The sequence below is a fragment of the Hyperolius riggenbachi genome, chromosome 5, assembly GCF_040937935.1.
Source record: "Hyperolius riggenbachi isolate aHypRig1 chromosome 5, aHypRig1.pri, whole genome shotgun sequence".
Taxonomy (NCBI): domain Eukaryota; kingdom Metazoa; phylum Chordata; class Amphibia; order Anura; family Hyperoliidae; genus Hyperolius; species Hyperolius riggenbachi.
Window position 1 is genome coordinate 307,938,719 of NC_090650.1, and position 19,892 is coordinate 307,958,610.

A 19,892-nucleotide genomic window follows, 5' to 3' on the forward strand; every position below is an offset into this window, starting at 1 on the left:
TGCGGGCGTCGGAAATGCATCGTTTCTAGCCTAATTCGGGCTCCTGCTATTTCTGTGCCCAAATTACACAATGAGCATTGCTATAGACCAATAAAGTTGCGGCCTATGGAAGCACCCAAATCTTCCCCGCAGTTCCCAAATTTTCCCGTTTTGCGCCAGACACCTCTGGATTCAGTAAGCGAGTCATCTGGAAAATCAAATGTGTAGTATTGTAGGAACACATCAATAATTTGTTCATAGAAGTCATTTCAAACCTGTCTTCAAATCCCTCCAACAAAGCACATTTTGCAGGAAGAACCAGTTGCATCTAATGCAATTCAACTGCGTGGCTATCCAAAAATATGTTTTTACATTTTCAAAATGTATGTGGGCTTAACTGATAAGGCAGACTGCACTGCAGAATACTTGTTATTAACCTGAAAATAAGCAATTTACAGTTTTTATATTTCAACTCTTAAAAGTTAAATTCCTATCGAAAATTAGAAATTCCGATTTTTGTGGAACATGGAAACTCATCCTTACTTAGTAACAGCAGCCTGAGTTGCTGAAGTGCTTAACCTTGTATTGTGCAGCAGCTCACTTAAAACTGCAATAATACAGAACTACATGCGAGGCTGTCTGTGTCTTGCTGCATTTCTCTTTTTTTCTTTTTTTTTTTTGCAAGATAAACTAATGCACTTAAGGCCTCTTTCACAGTGGGACATTAAATTCCCACGCTATAAAAATGTATAACGCAGACTAACGCACAGCAATACAAAGTCTGTGCGACATTCACAGTGCACATGTTGCGTTGTGTGTAACGTGTAGCAATAGTTAGAAAGTGCTGCATGCTGTGCGTTTAGCAATAAATTAGCTGCCATATGTGTGTTGCACATGCTCAATAAATTTTTTTTTTTTAAATGCAACGAATGCGCCGTTTTCGTTCAATCAGTATGCGACGAAAACGGCGCGCCAAGAGAACGCAGTGCAAAATAACGTCCAATTTCATAACCTACATGCGCTGCGTTAGGGGCACGTTGTGCGACTTTAATGTCACATCAAACGCAACGTCCCACTGTGAAAGAGGCCTAATGGTGTAGTATGTTGAACGGATATTGGGATGCAGTGGAGATGTTATACAGTAATTGGTTGCTCTCAGTAGCTGCTCCACTAGGTCCAATTTTATTTCTGTTCACTTTGATAAATTAGCTCCTGTGAATATTAAGGCCCGACTAAACTCAAAATTGAGCAATGCAAATTTTCTGTGATATTGCATCCCAACCCAGCTGGCATCAAATTCTGTGCAGTATAAAATCTCCTTGTCATCTCTTCCTACTGTCCAATCACTGAGGACAGGGGTGGAAACCAGAAGATAGCACATGCTGCAGAGGATGAATGATCCTGGCCAGGTGAGGATACAGCATTGCCGGGGCACATAATTGCAGCCACTGTGTCCCAACATACAGGCCAGGCTGGGAGCCATGGAAGTGCATGCACCTCAGCCACATAAACAGTATGCTAGCGGTGGTAGGTCATAGTACACTTGATTTAGAGAGGAAGGAGGCCAAGTGGTGATCCAGATGAGTAGATGTACAACTGCAGGTAAGCACAGCTAAATAAGAAAATGGTGGCAGATAAACTGTGTATAATTTAACTGTAGATAGGTTTTCTTTCAGAATCTGCTGTCTTCAGTTTTGGGTTTTGTTGGCTTTTAAAAATTATAAGTTCACTTGCATGGGGCCAGTCCTCTTGCGTCTTTCATTTGCAACAAGATGGATGTTAAAGCTGATCATGCTTTTCTTCTAACAGCTCGTCAACTGAGCCCCTGCCAGAAGACACAGATCATACTAAAGGAGATGCAGAAGCTTCAACAGAAACATCCGAAACCAAGAACAACATTGCTAACTTTACTGTGACATTAGAGACCGACTTGGATGATCGTACAGCATTAGATGAACAGTTTGGGAACAGCAATCACTCTGACTTTAATTCACATTGCACTTTAGAGACCTCAGGTGACTCAACAGAGCCTAACAGGAGTACTCCTGATATGGAGGCATCCAGGGCTTTGGCAGTAGAATCTCAGGAGCACATTGCTACTGAACAAGAATTGTTCAATTCTTTTCATTACTGGAGGACTCCCATACCTGAAATCAATCTGGATTTGGAATTGCATGAGACAGGAACAGAGGCAAGCAACCCTGAATGTAGGCCAGTTGTTCAAAAGGTATCTTCGTCTGGATTTCCTAACATTTCCATGGCTACTAGAAAAGAGTTGGAAGAGATGATTGAAAATTTGGAGCCTCATATAGATGATCCCGATGTTAAAGGTAACTGGAAGTTGTAAAGCAGTCATGAGTTACTGTTAATGTGCATCGACTAACCCTGCCTGGAAGTCATTGTGGAGCAGGGATTATGGATGCTTTTGAACTTTTTGCTGCCAATTCTTTAATTTCATAAAAGTAGTGTGTCTGTCTGCATTCTTTGCAGCCATAGGCTGGATTCACACATGTTGCACAACACGTGTGTGTGTGTGTGTGTGTGTGTGTGTGTGTGTGTGTGTGTGTGTGTGTGTGTGTGTGTGTGTGTGTGTGTGTGTGTGTGTGTGTGTGTGTGTGTGTGTGTGTGTGTGTGTGTGTGTGTGTGTGTGAACTGCAATGGACTTGTAGTTTGTATCTTATGAAGAGGGGACCCTCCAGAGACTTCCTATGGCCTATTTGCCCCACCATTGCCACGTATGGACACTCTGAATATATCCGAAGAGCTTGTAGGATATTTTTGTGTGGCTGTGCTCCACACCATGTTCGAGCCTGGCCGTACTGTGTCTGTGCGAGCAAGCCCTAACTTGTGAAGAAAGCCAAAGCCACTTATCCACAAGCAGCTCCTTGCTACTGTACAGGCATGGCCGTGAACTAAAAGAAGGTCCCAGGCATTAGCAGTGGTCTCGAGGACGACGTGGGAGGCTACCCTTTTCATAGATGCTTACCTAATTTTTTTGGGGGGGGGGGGTTCTGTTTTTTTTTTTTTTTAACAAAAGGAAAGTTGCTTTTGCTTGTGTGGATGTTGGAACCCTGTGGAGAATATATTTGGTCTGTAGAAACATTTGAAGTGAGTGTTAAGTGGCAGACAATAAGATACATTACATTTAATGCCATTAACTAAAGGTACCTGTAGACGCTTAAAGTGAACCTGAGGTGAGAGTACTATGGAGATTGCCATGTTTCCTTTTAAACCATACCAGTTGCCTGGTAATACTGTTCATCTTCTGGCATCCGAAACTCTGAAACAAGCGTGTGTCAAATCCAATCAGACTTCAGTCAGAGTTCCTGACCTGAATGCTTGTTCAGGGGCTATTGCTGAAAGTATTAGAAACACAGAATCAGGGGGGACAGCCAGACAACTTGCACCCCTTGGCGTTATGATTCTTTCCGGATTTTAGGGTTTAAAAGCGGTGCAAATTTTTTGCACCCTTTCAGACCCTAAAACCTGGAAAAAATGCTTGCGGCCAGGGAGATCTGCAGCAGTTCTAGCAATCTCTCACCTTCCTGGCTCTAGCCCTGTAGTTTCCCCTCCATCCTCCGGGTGGCTCTGCAACTCTTAAAGTGAAATTACTGGCTATTGTCATGACGACAGTGAGCGATCTCACCAGGAGGAAGCAGAGCCCCGGAGGAGAATAAGAAGAATGGCGGCCGACGTCGGGATCCCCCGGGAGGTATGTAGAAGCGCCCGCTGCGCGCATAGCTCTGCATACTGCCTCCGGCGGCTACCCCGAGCAGAGGTCTGGATTACCGCTCTTAGCTGTGGTTTTCCTCCCCAACCCTAGCTTGTGATTACCGCCAAGGAGGTTAAAAGGAAACCTATATCTGGCAGGCTCCATAACACTCACCTCAGTTTACTTTGCTTTCAGATAGTCCTGAAAGGCAGTGGAACATGGAAGATGCTTGCTGATACTCTGGTATACAAAACAGGGAACTGTGCACCCTGCACAAAGCACGGTATCAATAGACTGATAAAAGCCCTATGTGCACATATAAAATGTATATATAAAACTTTTAACCCTCCTGGCGGTTAATTTTTTTTTGCCCTATAGCCAAAAATCCTTTTTTTTTTTTTTTATTTTGTTGTTGTTGTTGTTGTTGTTTCATGTAAAGCTACCAGAGTGGTAGCTACATGATGAAACACCACTAGAGGGCGCATGTGTCCCTCTAGTGCGATCGTCGCGGGCATCAATAGCAAACGGGAACGCGTATATAACGAGCTCCCCTGTTTGGCTTCTCCTGTCGCCATGGCGACGATCGGAATGACGTCAGCCGACGTCCTGACGTCGGACGCCTCCGATCCAGCCCATAGCGCTGCCCGGAACTCATTAGTCCGGGCAGGGCTCTGGGGGGGGGGGGGGGCTCTTGCACCGCTGCGTGCGGGCGATCGCCGCAGAACGGCGGCGATCAAGCTGTACGCGCGGCTAGCAAAGTGCTAGCTGCGCATACAGCATTTTAAATGGAGCAAATCGCCCCACCAGGGGCTGAGATATCTTCCTGCGCGGCATAGCCCGAGCTCAGGGCTCGGGGTATTTAACATATGTAGTATGGCTTCTCTATTTATACCTTTCCCATCACTTATGTTGCTTATATGCACTTTGGGGGTTGTCATGAAAAGTAATTTTGTTTTGTGTTGTAGTTAAGTTTTTCGTGTTACACAATGACAATAAAGTGCTTGAACTTGAATATATACAACACAACGATATCTTCCAGGTGTAGTCTCAGAAATATTCATGCTGAAAAGGTGGAGGAATATTCCAGGCTGTAAGTAATCGGGCTTTATTCAAGATTGCAAAATTAGTTATAAAATGTGCAGCAACAACATCAGAGTACCTGCACCAGCTGTGGGTTGCCAAGTAAAGTGAAGGCCCTATGTCTGTATCATGCTTTCTGCACTTCCGAGGTGCTGTTACTTGGCAACCCACAGCTGGTGCAGAGACCCTGATTTTTGATGCTGCACGTTTTTAGAACTAATTTTGCAATCTTGAATAAAACCTGACTGCTTGCAGTGCCGGGAGTATCTCTCTGCCTTTTTAGCATATCTTATATATCTTGATCTTCCACTCCCTGGGCATTCCAGCTAGCTCACCTACACAGGGCACCCTTTATATACAGCTTGCCTCATTTGTGGCAGAGAGGATTGGAGTGCCTGATCTTTCTCTCTTTCACTCCCTCATGAATATTTATGTACCTTTATGAAAACAAAAAACTGATCTTTCTATACATTTTCTTTTGTATGATCCTGTCCATGCTACTGCTCAACTTGCTGGTTAAATCTATACCACCTGATCTTGAGCACTGACCAGAACAATCCACATAGTGAAAGTGAAATAAAAAAAAAACTCCTTTTAAAGGGAACCTTAGCTGAGAGGGATATACATTTTTCCTTTTAAACCATACCAGTTGCCTGGAAGTCTTGCTGATCTCTTTGGCTGTAGTAGTGGCTGAATCACACACCTGAAACAAGCATGCAGCTAATCCAGTCTGACTTCAGTCAGAGCACCTGATCTGCATGCTTGTTCAGGGGCTGTGGCTAAACGTATTAGAGACACCGGATCAGCAGGAGAGTCATGCTACTGGTATTATTTTAAAAGGAAAAATTCATATCCTTCTCAGTTTAGGTTCCCTTTAACCCCTTCGGAACCATTTTCCCCCTTAATGACCAGAGACCGCTGGTACCAGAAACCAGTGCATAATGCTGAATCGCCACACACACCCAATGCTACCGCTGGCCACGCCGCACACCCATCACCTCAGGCCACCCATTCTGCTGTCTGTATGACGTCAGAGCTCTGTGAGCCGGTCAGGAGTCTATCTGATTGGCTCCTGACCGTGTGATCAACGTAAGCCAATGGGAGTTGCTTACATGGATGATAGGGTCAGGAGCCAATGAAATAAACTCCTGACCAGCTCTCAGAGCTCTTCCGTCATAGAGATGGCAGGGCGAGTGAGCTGCTTGGGTAGAAAGCGATGCAACTGGCAGAGGCGATGAGAGCAGTAAGAAAGCACAGCGGCAGTGAGGTGAAATGTATGCCCTGGCAGGAATAACGCTATCAAAACGGCATAAATTTTAATCACCGCCGTCTAGAACCAGTTAAGTGCCTGTAGGGGGAAAAGTGCCCCATTTAGATACTTAGATAATCCAGAGGCCTCCTCGATCCAGCAATGGGATTCCCTGATCCAGAGTGCACCTCAAAAAATATGGAGACAGAGCCTTCTGTCATGCTGCCCCTACTCTTTGGAACTCCCTACCACACCCAGTAAAGACAGCACCATCCCTGAAGCTATTCAAATCCAGACTGAAAAGCCACCTGTTTAGCCTGGCATTTCCAGATTTATAAAATTCTTCCCCTGTACCACGATGGTCTGAGCCATGCTTATGCGCTTTGAGTCCCACGGGAGAAAAGCGCTTTACAAATGTTATTTGTTGTTGTTGTTGTTGATCCCTTTAAACAAGAGCTTGTTGAGAGGTGCATGGGGCCACTCTCCCGACCGTGAATGAGCACGGCTGCACTGCCTGTTCATCAACACGGAGCCCCTCGGGCTTGGCTCTTTCTGCCGAGCCCAAGCAGCTCTGTGTTGCAGTGTGGCCGCAAACTTCCTGAGGGTCCCAGCACTGGAATGGTGGTCTCAAGCAGGATGTGGGAAGACTCTGCAGGATCCAGATGGCAAAAATTAGCCAGATGTTTAAAACACCAGGATTGCTGCTGGATTGGATTCTGCTTTCTTTCTATTAATTTTATAAAGCTGTCTGAAGGTAAAAATAAAAAAAATAAAAAAGGAAAAAAATTATATTGTTTGTTTTGCTCATTGGTGTATTTTGTTTTTTTAGCACAAGTTGATGTCCTCACTGCTGCCCTTAAAGCATCAAGCCTAGAAACTCAGGAAGATACCAAATCCTCACACTTGAATCAGGAGTTCATCTATCGGAAAGACCTGATTGAGACTGGGAGTATTAACTGCAAGATGTCACGGGATGACTCCATTCCTTTAATTAGTGATTCTGTGGAGGTATTGGTGCACTTTGGAATTATATCTTGCACGATAAATAACGGAACTGTGACTATTGTTTAGCTCAAAGATAAATGCTTTATTATGGTGGGTATACACAATTAGATTTTTCAGTCGATTTACTGTCCGATCTTATTTTCGATCGGTTTTCTTATCAATTTCCCTTCACTTCTATGAAAACTCAATCAGAATAACGATCAAAAGGAAGATCGGATATGTTGAATATTATCTATCGAACCATCTATCTGCTGAAAAAACTTATGGTGTATTCCCAGCATTAGTTGCTCTTGGACAAAATCCAATGTTTGTATTTTTGGACCTAATCAATTATGGAAATACAATATATGACCTGACCCTTGGGGATAGCACCTGAATACCATTTTAACTGGTTCTGGATGCAAACAATTGAAATCTACGCCCTCTTTGGAGACTTTTTAAACTCTGCAATGGTGTAGATTTCAATGTCCCAGCTCTGTGTGATACAACAGTGATAACACTCCCACTGCGGCTATCTTAGTTCCTGACCCTGTGATAGCTGTGTGCCAATTACAAGAGATCATTAAAGAAGAAAAGAAAGACTCTGGTTCCTAATGCTGGGAATACACGTTAAGTTTTTACTTTAGATAGATGGGTTCGATAGATAAATTCCAACCTGTTGGATCTGGTCGATTCTACTTTCGTTTCGATTCTCCTCATTCAAGTGAATGTAATTCTTAAGAAAAGATAAGGAATCGAGAGGGGAATCGAGCAGTGAATCGAGAGTAGAATCGATCGAAAGCTAAAACGACGGCAAAAACGAACGCAAAAATGCATCGTATATTCCCAGCATAAGGAGCCAGAGCCTGCGGGTTTGTAATCTGTTGAAGTGCAGCTGTTATGTCTCTCCATAAGGGCCCTTTCACACCAGAGGCTATTTTCTGCGTTTCAACACATCGTAATTTTCTTTGCGGTAATCAAGGTAAAATGAAAGTCCACAGACTTTCATTTTACCTTTCACATCTAACGTCGCATTTTTGTGCGTTGAATTACAACGCTACGGGGATCATTTTATCGTCCAACGTCGGCGTTACGTGTTGCAATACTAGTCAATGTAAAACGCCAACTTTCTAAAAAGTGGGCGTTTTTAACTACGTCCCGATGCATTTTCTCTCCCAGAATCCAATTAAACTATTTCCTGTGCATCACTTTCTTTTCCGGCTGGCTGAGGAACGTGGAGAGGAGGTTGTGGCGCAGTTCTATGGCAATCAAATCACCTCAAATTGCATTTGTACATTTAAATAAAAAGAAAAAAAAAAAAAACTACCACCATTTGTTTACTTTTCAGAACCAATCACTGCATTTAAAACAAAGGGCCAATCATTTCACTTCATTTTGCATCTTTTGGACAGTTGAAGTCAGCCTTTTTTTATAGATGCCAAAATGCAATAAGAACGCACAGTAAAACGGAAAACAATTACGGTGAAAAGTACCGTGCCGCTTGCAAAACGCAGGGAAAAAACAGTCATTAACCATTTAGTGGCATCCTAACGCATTAATACGTCCTGCTTTACCCTATTAACGGCAACATGACGTATTAATAAGTCACGCGTTCCCGCCGCTGCTACCGCCGTGTGCGCGCCGCTACGGCCGCCGTTTCCGTCAGGATCCCGTGCTGAGGGATTGGGGAAGAGGACCAAACGGTCCTCTACCCAATCGCAGTGCCTGGAGTGAATGGACGTGACCGCGAACAGCGGCTACGTCCATTCACAAAAACAGGAAATGTAACAATTAAATTAAGTGTAAAAAAAAAAAAGTGAACACTTACTATAACGAGTGTTCACTAGCGCCATCTTGTGGCCAAAAAGTATGACACGTACAAAATACATACATTTACAAGTACATACACATGAGTAATAAAATTAATAAAATTCCACTTCCAACACTCTCCCTCCAAAAGAAAACACTTGTAAAAAAAAATCAGCTTAAAATAAATAAATAAATACTTGCCTTAGGGACTCAGTTTTTTGAATCTATATTTTATGGGGGAAAATTAATTTTAATTTGTTACATTGGGGCTTGTAGTTATGGCCAGAACAAAAAAAAAACAGAACAGAAAAATAACACCTATATTTCAAAATAATATACTGTCGCCATACATTGTGATAGGGACATAATTTAAATGGTTTAATAATCGGGACAACTGGGCAAATACAATGTGTTTGTTTTATCCACAGGAGAATGTTTAATTTTAAAACTATAATGGCTGAAAACTGAGAAATTATTATTTTTTTTCTATTTTTTTGTTTTTTTCTCATTAAAATGCATTTAGAATAAAAAAATTCTTAGCAAAATGTACTACCCACAGAAAGCCTAATTGGTGGTGAAAAAAATGAGGTATAGATCATTTTCTTGTGATAAGTAGTAATAAAGTTATTAGGGAATAAAAGGGAGGAGCACTGACAAGTGAAAATTGCTCTGGTCCGTTAGAGTAAAAACCCTTGGGGGTGAACTGGTTAAAATGTTGACTTCGGCTATCGTCAACGTCATTTCAGATGTGAAAGAAGCCTAAGACTTGCTGATCTTACAGTGACTTACAAAAGTATTCGGCCCCCTTGAAGTTTTCCACATTTTGTCACATTACTGCCACAAACATGAATCGATTTTATTGGAATTCCACGTGAAAGACCAATACAAAGTGGTGTACACGTGAGAAGTTGAACGGAAATTTTACATGATTCCAAACATTTTCTACAAATCAATAACTGCAAAGTGGAGTGTGCGTAATTATTCAGCCCCCTTTGGTCTGAGTGCAGTCAGTTGCCCATAGACATTGCCTGATGAGTGCTAATGACTAAATGAAGTGCACCTGTGTGTAATCTAATGTCAGTGCAAATTTAGCTGCTCTGTGACGGCCTCAGAGGTTGTCTAAGAGAATCTTGGGAGCAACAACACCATGAAGTCCAAAGAACACACCAGACAGGTCAGGGATAAAGTTATTGATAAATTTAAAGCAGGCTTAGGCTACAAAAAGATTTCCAAAGCCTTGAACATCCCACAGAGCACTGTATAAGCCATCATTCAGAAATGGAAGGAGTATGGCACAACTGTAAGACTTGGCCGTCCACCTAAACTCACAGGCCGAACAAGGAGAGCACTAATCAGAAATGCATTCAAGAGGCCCATGGTGACTCTGGATGAGCTGCAGAGATCTACAGCTCAGGTAGGGGAATCTGTCCATAGGACAACTATTAGTCGTGCACTGCACAAAGTTGGCTCTTATGGAAGAGTGACAAGAAGATAGCCATTGTTAACAGAAAAGCATAAGAAGTCCCATTTGCAGTTTGCCACAAGCCATGTGGGGGACACAGCAAACATGTGAAAGAAGGTGCTCTGGTCGGATCAGACCAAAATGGAACTTTTTGGCCAAAAAGCAAAACGCTAGCTGTGGCAGAAAACTAACACTGCACCTCACTCAGAACACACCATCCCTACTGTCAAATATGGTGGTGGCAGCATCATGCTCTGGGGTTGCTTCCCTTCAGCAGGGACAGGGAAGCTGGTCAAAGTTGATAGGAAGATGGATGGAGCCAAATACAGGGCAATCTTGGAAGAAAACCTCTTGGAGTCTGCAAAAGACTTGACTGGGGCGGAGGTTAACCTTCCAGCAGGACAACAACCCTAAACATAAAGCCAGGGCAACAATGGAATAGTTTAAAACAAAAACATCCATGTGTTAGAATGGCCCAGTCAAAGTCCAGATCTAAATCCAATCGAGAATCTGTGGCAAGATCTGAAAACTGCTGTTAACAAACACTGTCCATCTAATCTGACTGAGCTGGAGCTGTTTTGCAAAGAAGAATGGGCAAGGATTTCAGTCTCTAGATGTGCAAAGCTGGTAGAGACATACCCTAAAACACTGGCAGCTGTAATTGCAGCAAAAGGTGGTTCTACAAAGTATTGACTCAGGGGGCTGAATAATTACGCACACCCCACTTTGCAGTTATTGATTTGTAAAACATGTTTGGAATAATGTGTGATTTTCGTTCCACTTCTCACGTGTACACCACTTTGTATTGGTCTTTCACGTGGAATTCCAATAAAATCGATTCATGTTTGTTGCAGTAATGTGACAAAATGTGGAAACCGTCAAGGGGGCCGAATACTTTTGCAAGCCACTGTATGTGAATAACAAGTGGTTGTTTTGTGTCTCTTCTATAAGAAGTAACAGTATTACGATCATTGCCATAACAAGTAGTGCAATTCTTTTTTTTTTTTTTTTTCTTTTTTTTTATTTGTCATTTTTATAACAACTGGGGCTATAAGAAATCGCACCATTTTGTCACCACCCCCAAACAAGGGGTCTTTATGTCCCGCCATTATGCCCCTCGTGCAACCATTATATTTCCTCTAGAACAAGTGCTGTCATTCATGTTCCACCAATAAGTGATTCCATTACATCTTCCAATTCCTTTGCATGGAGGCTGAGGCTAGAATGGAGACACGTTTGTGGGGAGGCAGAATTATTGAATCCGGACAACCACAGGGAATTTAACGTTTACAAGAGAACAGATTTAATAGAAGAGCAGTGGCAAGGGATAAGGCTGCAAGAAATGAAGCCTGTTTATTTTGATCAGCTCAGGTTTTCTAAAAATAATATAAAAACTTGATTATTGCTAGTTTACCTTTCCACTTGTGACTACGGAACATATGCAGGTTAATCAGAAGTAAAGTTGGTCAATGCTAACCACATAATCCATCCAAGGAGGGTTTCTTATTTTTCAGGAAAAGTGTAGTTTGACATTAAATATATTTGTGTTACGGCTGCTAAAGTAAATTGATCTAATTTCCTTACAGTGCATGCAGTCAGCTCTACGATACATCCACAGTGACTCTGACTTGAGCAGTAATAGCAGTTACAGCCCAGAGGAGGAGAAAAAATCCAAAGTTCAGGTATTCTATTCCTTTTGTTCTAATTGTATTCTCACTGGATTTTTGGCAACTCTTGTAATGACTGAAGTGTTGCCCTTGTGTTTTGCAGGATGTTGTACCTCAGGCCTTACTGGATCAGTATTTATCCATGACTGACCCATCCCGTGCACAGACTGTCGACACTGAGATTGCCAAGCACTGTGCTTATAGCATTCCAGGAGTAGCGCTCACACTTGGCAGACAAAACTGGCACTGCCTCAGGGATACCTATGAGACGCTAGCTGCAGACATGCAGGTAAATGCTAACTGTTTGTTTATTTTTTAACTTCTGTTTGGTGCACACCAAGATTTTAAAACTTTTTTTTTTTTTTTTAAGCTATGAAATATTACAAATACAGTTTTGGGAGCTTCACCTGCACGTAATCTGTGAATTATTAAAGATGCGTACCTACACTTGATAGACCTTGGCCAAATCAGATATTTTCATGGCTAACTGAGACTCAAGCACGTGTACAGGTGTCCTCCGAGCTCGTTTAAGGATCTCGAATGCCAAATCACTGTTTGTTGCCTTATGGACAAAGACAATCGTCTTTATTTTTATAAAGGGAAAACTGTACTTGGCAGTGCTTGGAGTACTCTTAAAAGGGAACCTTAACTGAGAGGCATGGGTTTTTCCTTTTAAAATACCAGTTGCCTGACTCTCCTGCTGATCCTGTGTCTCTAATACTTTTAGCCACAGCCTCTCAACAAGCATGCAGATCAGGTGCTCTGACTGAAGTCAGACTGGATTAGCTGCATGCTTGTTTCAGGGTGTGATTCAGCCACTATTGCAGTCACAAAGATCAGCTGGACTGCCAAGCAAACTAGTATTGTTTAAAAGGAAACATCCATATCCCTCTCAGTTAAGGTTCCCTTTAATATGTGTATGCATGCTACAGGGAAATCCTGTGCGCTAAAATGTTCCCAGCCGCATTACATTGCAACGTGCGTGAACACATGGCTGTACTGCAAACTGTAACTTGAAGGTCTATGGACTTGCATGCCACTATGCGGATCATAACTGACATCACTGCATATGGTGGAAACCAGCCCTGAATTTTTAGTGCCACATCTTTTTCAGATCAAGTGGAGGGGCAATAATATGGAATTACTCTGAGGAATAGAGGTGGCCCGAACGTTTTTCCGGCGGGTAGTTCGCGCAAACTTCAGCTGTTTGCGCCCATGGTGGGACGCAGGTCTTTTTTTTTTTTTTTTTTTAAAGTTCACATTCAAATTTTTCCCATAGACTTAAGGTTAATAGCTAAACCCCTTTACGTGCTAGAAACACCAAATTTGCCGGGTATGTGGAAGGGGGATAGTGACGAGGAAAAAAACAATACCTTATAGGTTTGGAGAAAATCAATTTTACAGTTCTCCTTCTGACCGTGGGAAAATTAAATGCCTGCCGACTTAAGCAGTTAATAGCAAAGCCCCCTTAAATGCCAGAAGCAGGTTATGTGGAGGGGGACAGTGACGAGAGGAAAAACATTTTTTTCAAAAAGACCTTATACTTTATACCTTATACGTTTTGAGAAAATTGATTTTCAGATTTCAAAGGAAAAAAGCAGGGCTGTGGAGTCAGTACAAATATCTTCCGACTCCTCAGTTTATGAAACTCCGACTGCGGGTACCCAAAATGGTTCCTACTCCGACTCCTTAGTCTAATACATAACAGGGCTGTGGATTTTGTACAAAAATCATCCGACTCCTCAGTTTATGAAATCAATAACTCCAACTCCGGGTGCCCAAAATTGCCCTGACTCCGACTCCTCGTTTCCGACTCCACAGCCCTGGGAAAAAGTATACTTTTAAATGCGGTAAATGACAGTTCTAATTAAACAAAACCCGCCGACGAGGTTAATTACAAAGCCCCCTTACATCCTAGAAACACCAAATTTTCAGGATATGTTAAAAAGATAGTGGGGAAAAAATATTCTTTTTCTATTTTTTTTTTTTTTCCAATGTGCTGTGTGGGAAATTTAGAAAGAAGAATGGCGTGGGGTTCCCCCCTACCAGGCATATTTAACCCTTTGTCTCCCATGCGGGCTGGAGTAGCCAGAATGCGGAGCCCCAGCCGTGTGGGGCTTTGCACCCTGAGCTATACCATATACCTGAACAAGGGGCTCTTCCCCAACTCCGGTGCCCCAGGAGGAGGTGGGGGCAACAACTGCCTTAAGGTTCATGGTGGTAACAGATCAACGGGAATCCTTCTGATCTGACAATGGACCATGCGGGCTGGTATAGCTCAGGGTGCGAAGCCCCATGTGGCCAGGGCTCCGCATTCTGGCTATCGTAGCCTGCATGGGAGACGAGGGGTTAAAAATGCTTGGTGGGGGGGACCCCACACCATTTAAAAAAAAAAAATTTCCCACACTCAGCACATAAAAAGAAAATACATTTTTTAAAATGGGAAAAGAATATTTTTTTTCCCACTATCTTTTTAACATATCCTGAAAAGTTGGTGTTTCTACCATGTAAGGGGGCTTTGCTATCTAAAGTCAGCAGGTTTTGTTTCATTAGAACTGTCATTTACCGCATTTAAAGGGACTCCGAGCTCACCCAAAAAAAGAAAGTTGTACTCACCAGGGGCTTTCTCCAGCCCAGTGCTGGTCGGGAGGTCCCACGCCGGCGTCCTGGCTCCTCTCCTCCTCCCCGCTCCGGAATGGCTGACAGGCCGCAGCCCGGGCGACACTCGGGAGAGTGTCAGGCTGCTCCTTCCGCGTATGACGCGGCTGACGTCACATGCAGGCCGACTCGCGTCATAACGGCGGCCGGCGTGAAAGTACTGCGCATGCGCGATTAAAGCGCGCATGCGCAGTACTTTCACGCCGGCCGCCGTGATGACGCGAGGCGGCCGGCGTGTGACGTCAGCCGCGTCATACGCGGAAGGAGCATCCCGACATTCTCCCGAGTGTCGCCCGGGCTGCGGCCTGTCAGCCATTCCGGAGCGGGGAGGAGGAGAGGAGCCAGGACGCTGGCGTGGGACCTCCCGACCAGCACTGGGCTGGAGAAAGCCCCTGGTGAGTACAACTTTCTTTTTTTGGGTGAGCTCGGAGTCCCTTTAAAAGTATTAATTTTTTTCTTTGAAATTTTAAAATCCATTTTCTCAAAAAGTCTTTTTGAAAAAATGGTTTTCCTCTTGTCACTGGCCCCCTCCACATAACCTGCAAATTTGGGGTTTCTGGCATTTAAGGGGGCGTTGCTATTAACCTCCTTGGCGGTAATCCCGAGCTGAGCTCGGGGTATGCCGCCGGAGGTCGCCGCTCAGGCCCTGCTGGGCCGATTTCAATTTTGTAAAAAGCAGCACACGCAGCCGGCACTTTGCCAGCCGCGTGTGCTGCCCGATCGGCGCCGCTCCGCGGCGATCCGCCGCGTGCAGCGGCGAAAGAGGGTCCCCCCAGCCGCCCGAGCCCAGCGCAGCCGGAACAAACAGTTCCGGCCGGCGCTAGGGGCTGGATCGGGCGGCTCTGACGTCAGGACGTCGACTGACGTCCATGACGTCACTCCGCTCGTCGCCATGGCGACGAGGAAAGCGAAACAAGATAGGCCGCTCATTGCGGCCTATCTTGTTACTTTCGATTGCCGGAGGCGATCGAAAGTACGCTTCCGGAGCGCCCTCTAGTGAGCTTTCATGCAGCCAACTTTCAGTTGGCTGCATGAAATACTTTTTTTTTAATTTAAAAAAAACCCTCCCGCAGCCTCCCTGGCGATTTTAATAGAACGCCAGGGAGGTTAACCTCTAAAGTCAGCGGGTGTTTAATTTTCCCACGGTCAGAAGGAGAAATTTAAAATCGATTTTTCTCAAAAACTATAAGGTCTTTTTGAAAAAAAATGTTCCTCTTCAGTTACTGCCCCCCTCCACATACTCTGCAAATTTGGTTTTTCTAGCACGTAATGGGGCTTAGCTATTAACCGTTGAAGTCAGCGGCTGTTGGTCTGCCATTAAAGTCTAGGGCAGTCAGCCCGGTCCCGCCTGTTCGCAGACTTTTGCGAAAGTCCCCGTCCGCGGCCCCAAAATCGAAGGTTTACGACATCTCTATTGAGGAACAAAATTATCTTTGTACTACTGGAAAGGGAAAAAGACACATTCCAATAACTACTAATGAGATCACCACAATGAACAGGATATCAACCTAACACTATAAATTTGTATATAGCGCTCGTCTCACCTCATAAATCTATTTGTGCAGAAAATAACTTTAAACAAGCGAGAATTGAGCTGATATTGATGCTATTTATTGAAAATTCCAATTGCAAAGGACAGGGGTTTTTTTTTTAGAGGGGGTTTTACGTGTTTGTCAGTCTGTCCTTTGCAATTCGAGTATTCAATAAATAGCATCAATATCAGCTCAGTGCTCCCTTGTTTAAAGTTGTTTTCTACCAATGAGATCACTTGCTCTGCGGAGCTCTTCCCTATTCCTTGGTTCTCTTAACTGATGTCTATTGATGACTGTGGACAGTGACTTGGTTTTCTGTCTAACTCCTGTATTTGTCTTGTGCTCATACAAGCCTGCAAGCTCCCTGACATCCGGTATGCTTTAGTCTCTTGTTTTTGTCACCTTGAAATATACTACATTGCTAATTTTTTTGGTGTTTTTTTGTTTTGTCAGTGGAAAGTGCGGAGAACTTTGGCATTTTCAATTCATGAACTGGCCTTGATACTTGGTGATTCTCTCACAGCTGCTGACTTGCTGCCAATATTCAATGGATTTTTAAAGGATCTTGATGAAGTCAGAATAGGCGTCTTAAAACATTTATATGACTTCTTAAAAGTATGTACTGTAGACCTCTTACACACACACCCCGCACAGCCTGTATGACACACACACACACACACACACACACACACACACACACACACACACACACACACACACACACACACACACACACACACACACACCCCGCAGCCTGTATGACACACACACACCCCGCAGCCTGTATGACACACACACACCCCGCAGCCTGTATGACACACACACACCCCGCAGCATGTATGACACACACACACCCCGCAGCCTGTATGACACACACACACACACACACACACCGCAGCCTGTATGACACACACACACACACACCCCGCAGCCTGTATAACACACACACACACACACACACACCGCAGCCTGTATAACACACACACACACACACACACACACACACACACACACCCCGCAGCCTGTATAACACACACACACACACACACACACACACACACACCCCGCAGCCTGTATAACACACACACACACACACACACACACACACCCCGCAGCCTGTATGACACACACGCACACCCCGCAGCCTGTATGACACACACACACACCCCCCCCCTCGCAGCCTGTATGACACACACACACACACACACCCCGCAGCCTGTATGACACACACACACCCCGCAGCCTGTATGACACACACACACACCCCCTTGCAGCCTGTATGACACACACACACACACCCCGCAGCCTGTATGACACACACACACACACACCCCGCAGCCTGTATGACACACACACACACACACCCCGCAGCCTGTATGACACACACACACACACACACACACACACACACACTCCCCGCAGCCTGTATGACACACACACACACACACACACCCCGCAGCCTGTATGACACACACACACACACACACACCCCGCAGCCTGTATGACACACACACACACACACACACACACACTCCCCGCAGCCTGCATGACACACACACACACACACACACACACCGCAGCCTGTATGAGACACACACACACACACACCCCGCAGCCTGTATGCCACCCCCCCCCCCCCCCGCAGCCTGTATGACACACACACACACACACACATCCCGCAGCCTGTATGAGACACACACACACACACACCGCAGCCTGTATGACACACACGCACCCCGCAGCCTGTATGACACACACACACGCGCCCCGCAGCCTGTATGACACACACACGCGCCCCGCAGCCTGTATGACACACACGCGCCCCGCAGCCTGTATGACACACACGCGCCCCGCAGCCTGTATGACACACGCGCCCCGCAGCCTGTATGACACACGCGCCCCGCAGCCTGTATGACACACGCGCCCCGCAGCCTGTATGACACACGCGCCCCGCAGCCTGTATGACACACGCGCCCCGCAGCCTGTATGACACACGCGCCCCGCAGCCTGTATGACACACGCGCCCCGCAGCCTGTATGACACACGCGCCCCGCAGCCTGTATGACACACGCGCCCCGCAGCCTGTATGACACACGCGCCCCGCAGCCTGTATGACACACGCGCCCCGCAGCCTGTATGACACACGCGCCCCGCAGCCTGTATGACACACGCGCCCCGCAGCCTGTATGACACACGCGCCCCGCAGCCTGTATGACACACGCGCCCCGCAGCCTGTATGACACACGCGCCCCGCAGCCTGTATGACACACGCGCCCCGCAGCCTGTATGACACACACGCGCCCCGCAGCCTGTATGACACACACGCGCCCCGCAGCCTGTATGACACACACGCGCCCCGCAGCCTGTATGACACACACGCGCCCCGCAGCCTGTATGACACACACGCGCCCCGCAGCCTGTATGACACACACGCGCCCCGCAGCCTGTATGACACACACGCGCCCCGCAGCCTGTATGACACACGCGCCCCGCAGCCTGTATGTCACACGCGCCCCGCAGCCTGTATGTCACACGCGCCCCGCAGCCTGTATGTCACACGCGCCCCGCAGCCTGTATGTCACACGCGCCCCGCAGCCTGTATGTCACACGCGCCCCGCAGCCTGTATGTCACACGCGCCCCGCAGCCTGTATGTCACACGCGCCCCGCAGCCTGTGTCACACGCGCACACACACACCCCGCAGCCTGTCTGTCACACGCACGCCTGTATGACAAACACGCACCCCGCAGCCTGTGTGACAAACGCACCCCGCAGCCTGTGTGACAAACGCACCCCGCAGCCTGTATGACACACACACACACACACACACACACACACACACACACACACACACACACCCCGCAGCCTGTATGACACACACCACAGCCTGTATGACACACACACACACACCACAGCCTGTATGACACACACACACACACCACAGCCTGTATGACACACACACACACACCACAGCCTGTATGACACACACACACACACCACAGCCTGTATGACACACACACACACACCACAGCCTGTATGACACACACACACACACCACAGCCTGTATGACACACACACACACACCACAGCCTGTATGACACACACACACACACACACACACCACAGCCTGTATGACACACACACACACACCACAGCCTGTATGACACACACACACACACACACACACCACAGCCTGTATGACACACACACACACACACCACAGCCTGTATGACACACACACACACACACCACAGCCTGTATGACACACACACACACACACCACAGCCTGTATGACACACACACACACACACCACAGCCTGTATGACACACACACACACACACCACAGCCTGTATGACACACACACACACACACCACAGCCTGTATGACACACACACACACCCCGCAGCCTGTATGACACACACACACACACACACACACCCCGCAGCCTGTATGACACACACACACACACACACACCCCGCAGCCTGTATGACACACACACACACACACCCCGCAGCCTGTATGACACACACACACACACCCCGCAGCCTGTATGACACACACACACACACACCCCGCAGCCTGTATGACACACACACACACACCCCGCAGCCTGTATGACACACACACACACACCCCGCAGCCTGTATGACACACACACACACACCCCGCAGCCTGTATGACACACACACACACACCCCGCAGCCTGTATGACACACACACACACACACCCCGCAGCCTGTATGACACACACACACACAC

The 19,892-nt window shown here is 46.0% G+C and overlaps 1 protein-coding gene across 1 annotated transcript in view; it reads left to right on the top strand.

Annotated features, from left to right (window-relative positions):
* PPP4R1 (protein phosphatase 4 regulatory subunit 1) overlaps nt 1–19,892 on the top strand; it is a 50,737-nt gene that overhangs the window by 13,224 nt on the left and 17,621 nt on the right. Inside the window, exons 5-9 of the mRNA XM_068237170.1 lie at nt 1,789–2,309; nt 6,850–7,028; nt 11,862–11,957; nt 12,046–12,231; nt 16,586–16,747. Of these exons, the coding sequence (XP_068093271.1) occupies nt 1,789–2,309; nt 6,850–7,028; nt 11,862–11,957; nt 12,046–12,231; nt 16,586–16,747 (1,144 nt within the window). The remainder of the gene's footprint in view (nt 1–1,788; nt 2,310–6,849; nt 7,029–11,861; nt 11,958–12,045; nt 12,232–16,585; nt 16,748–19,892) is intronic.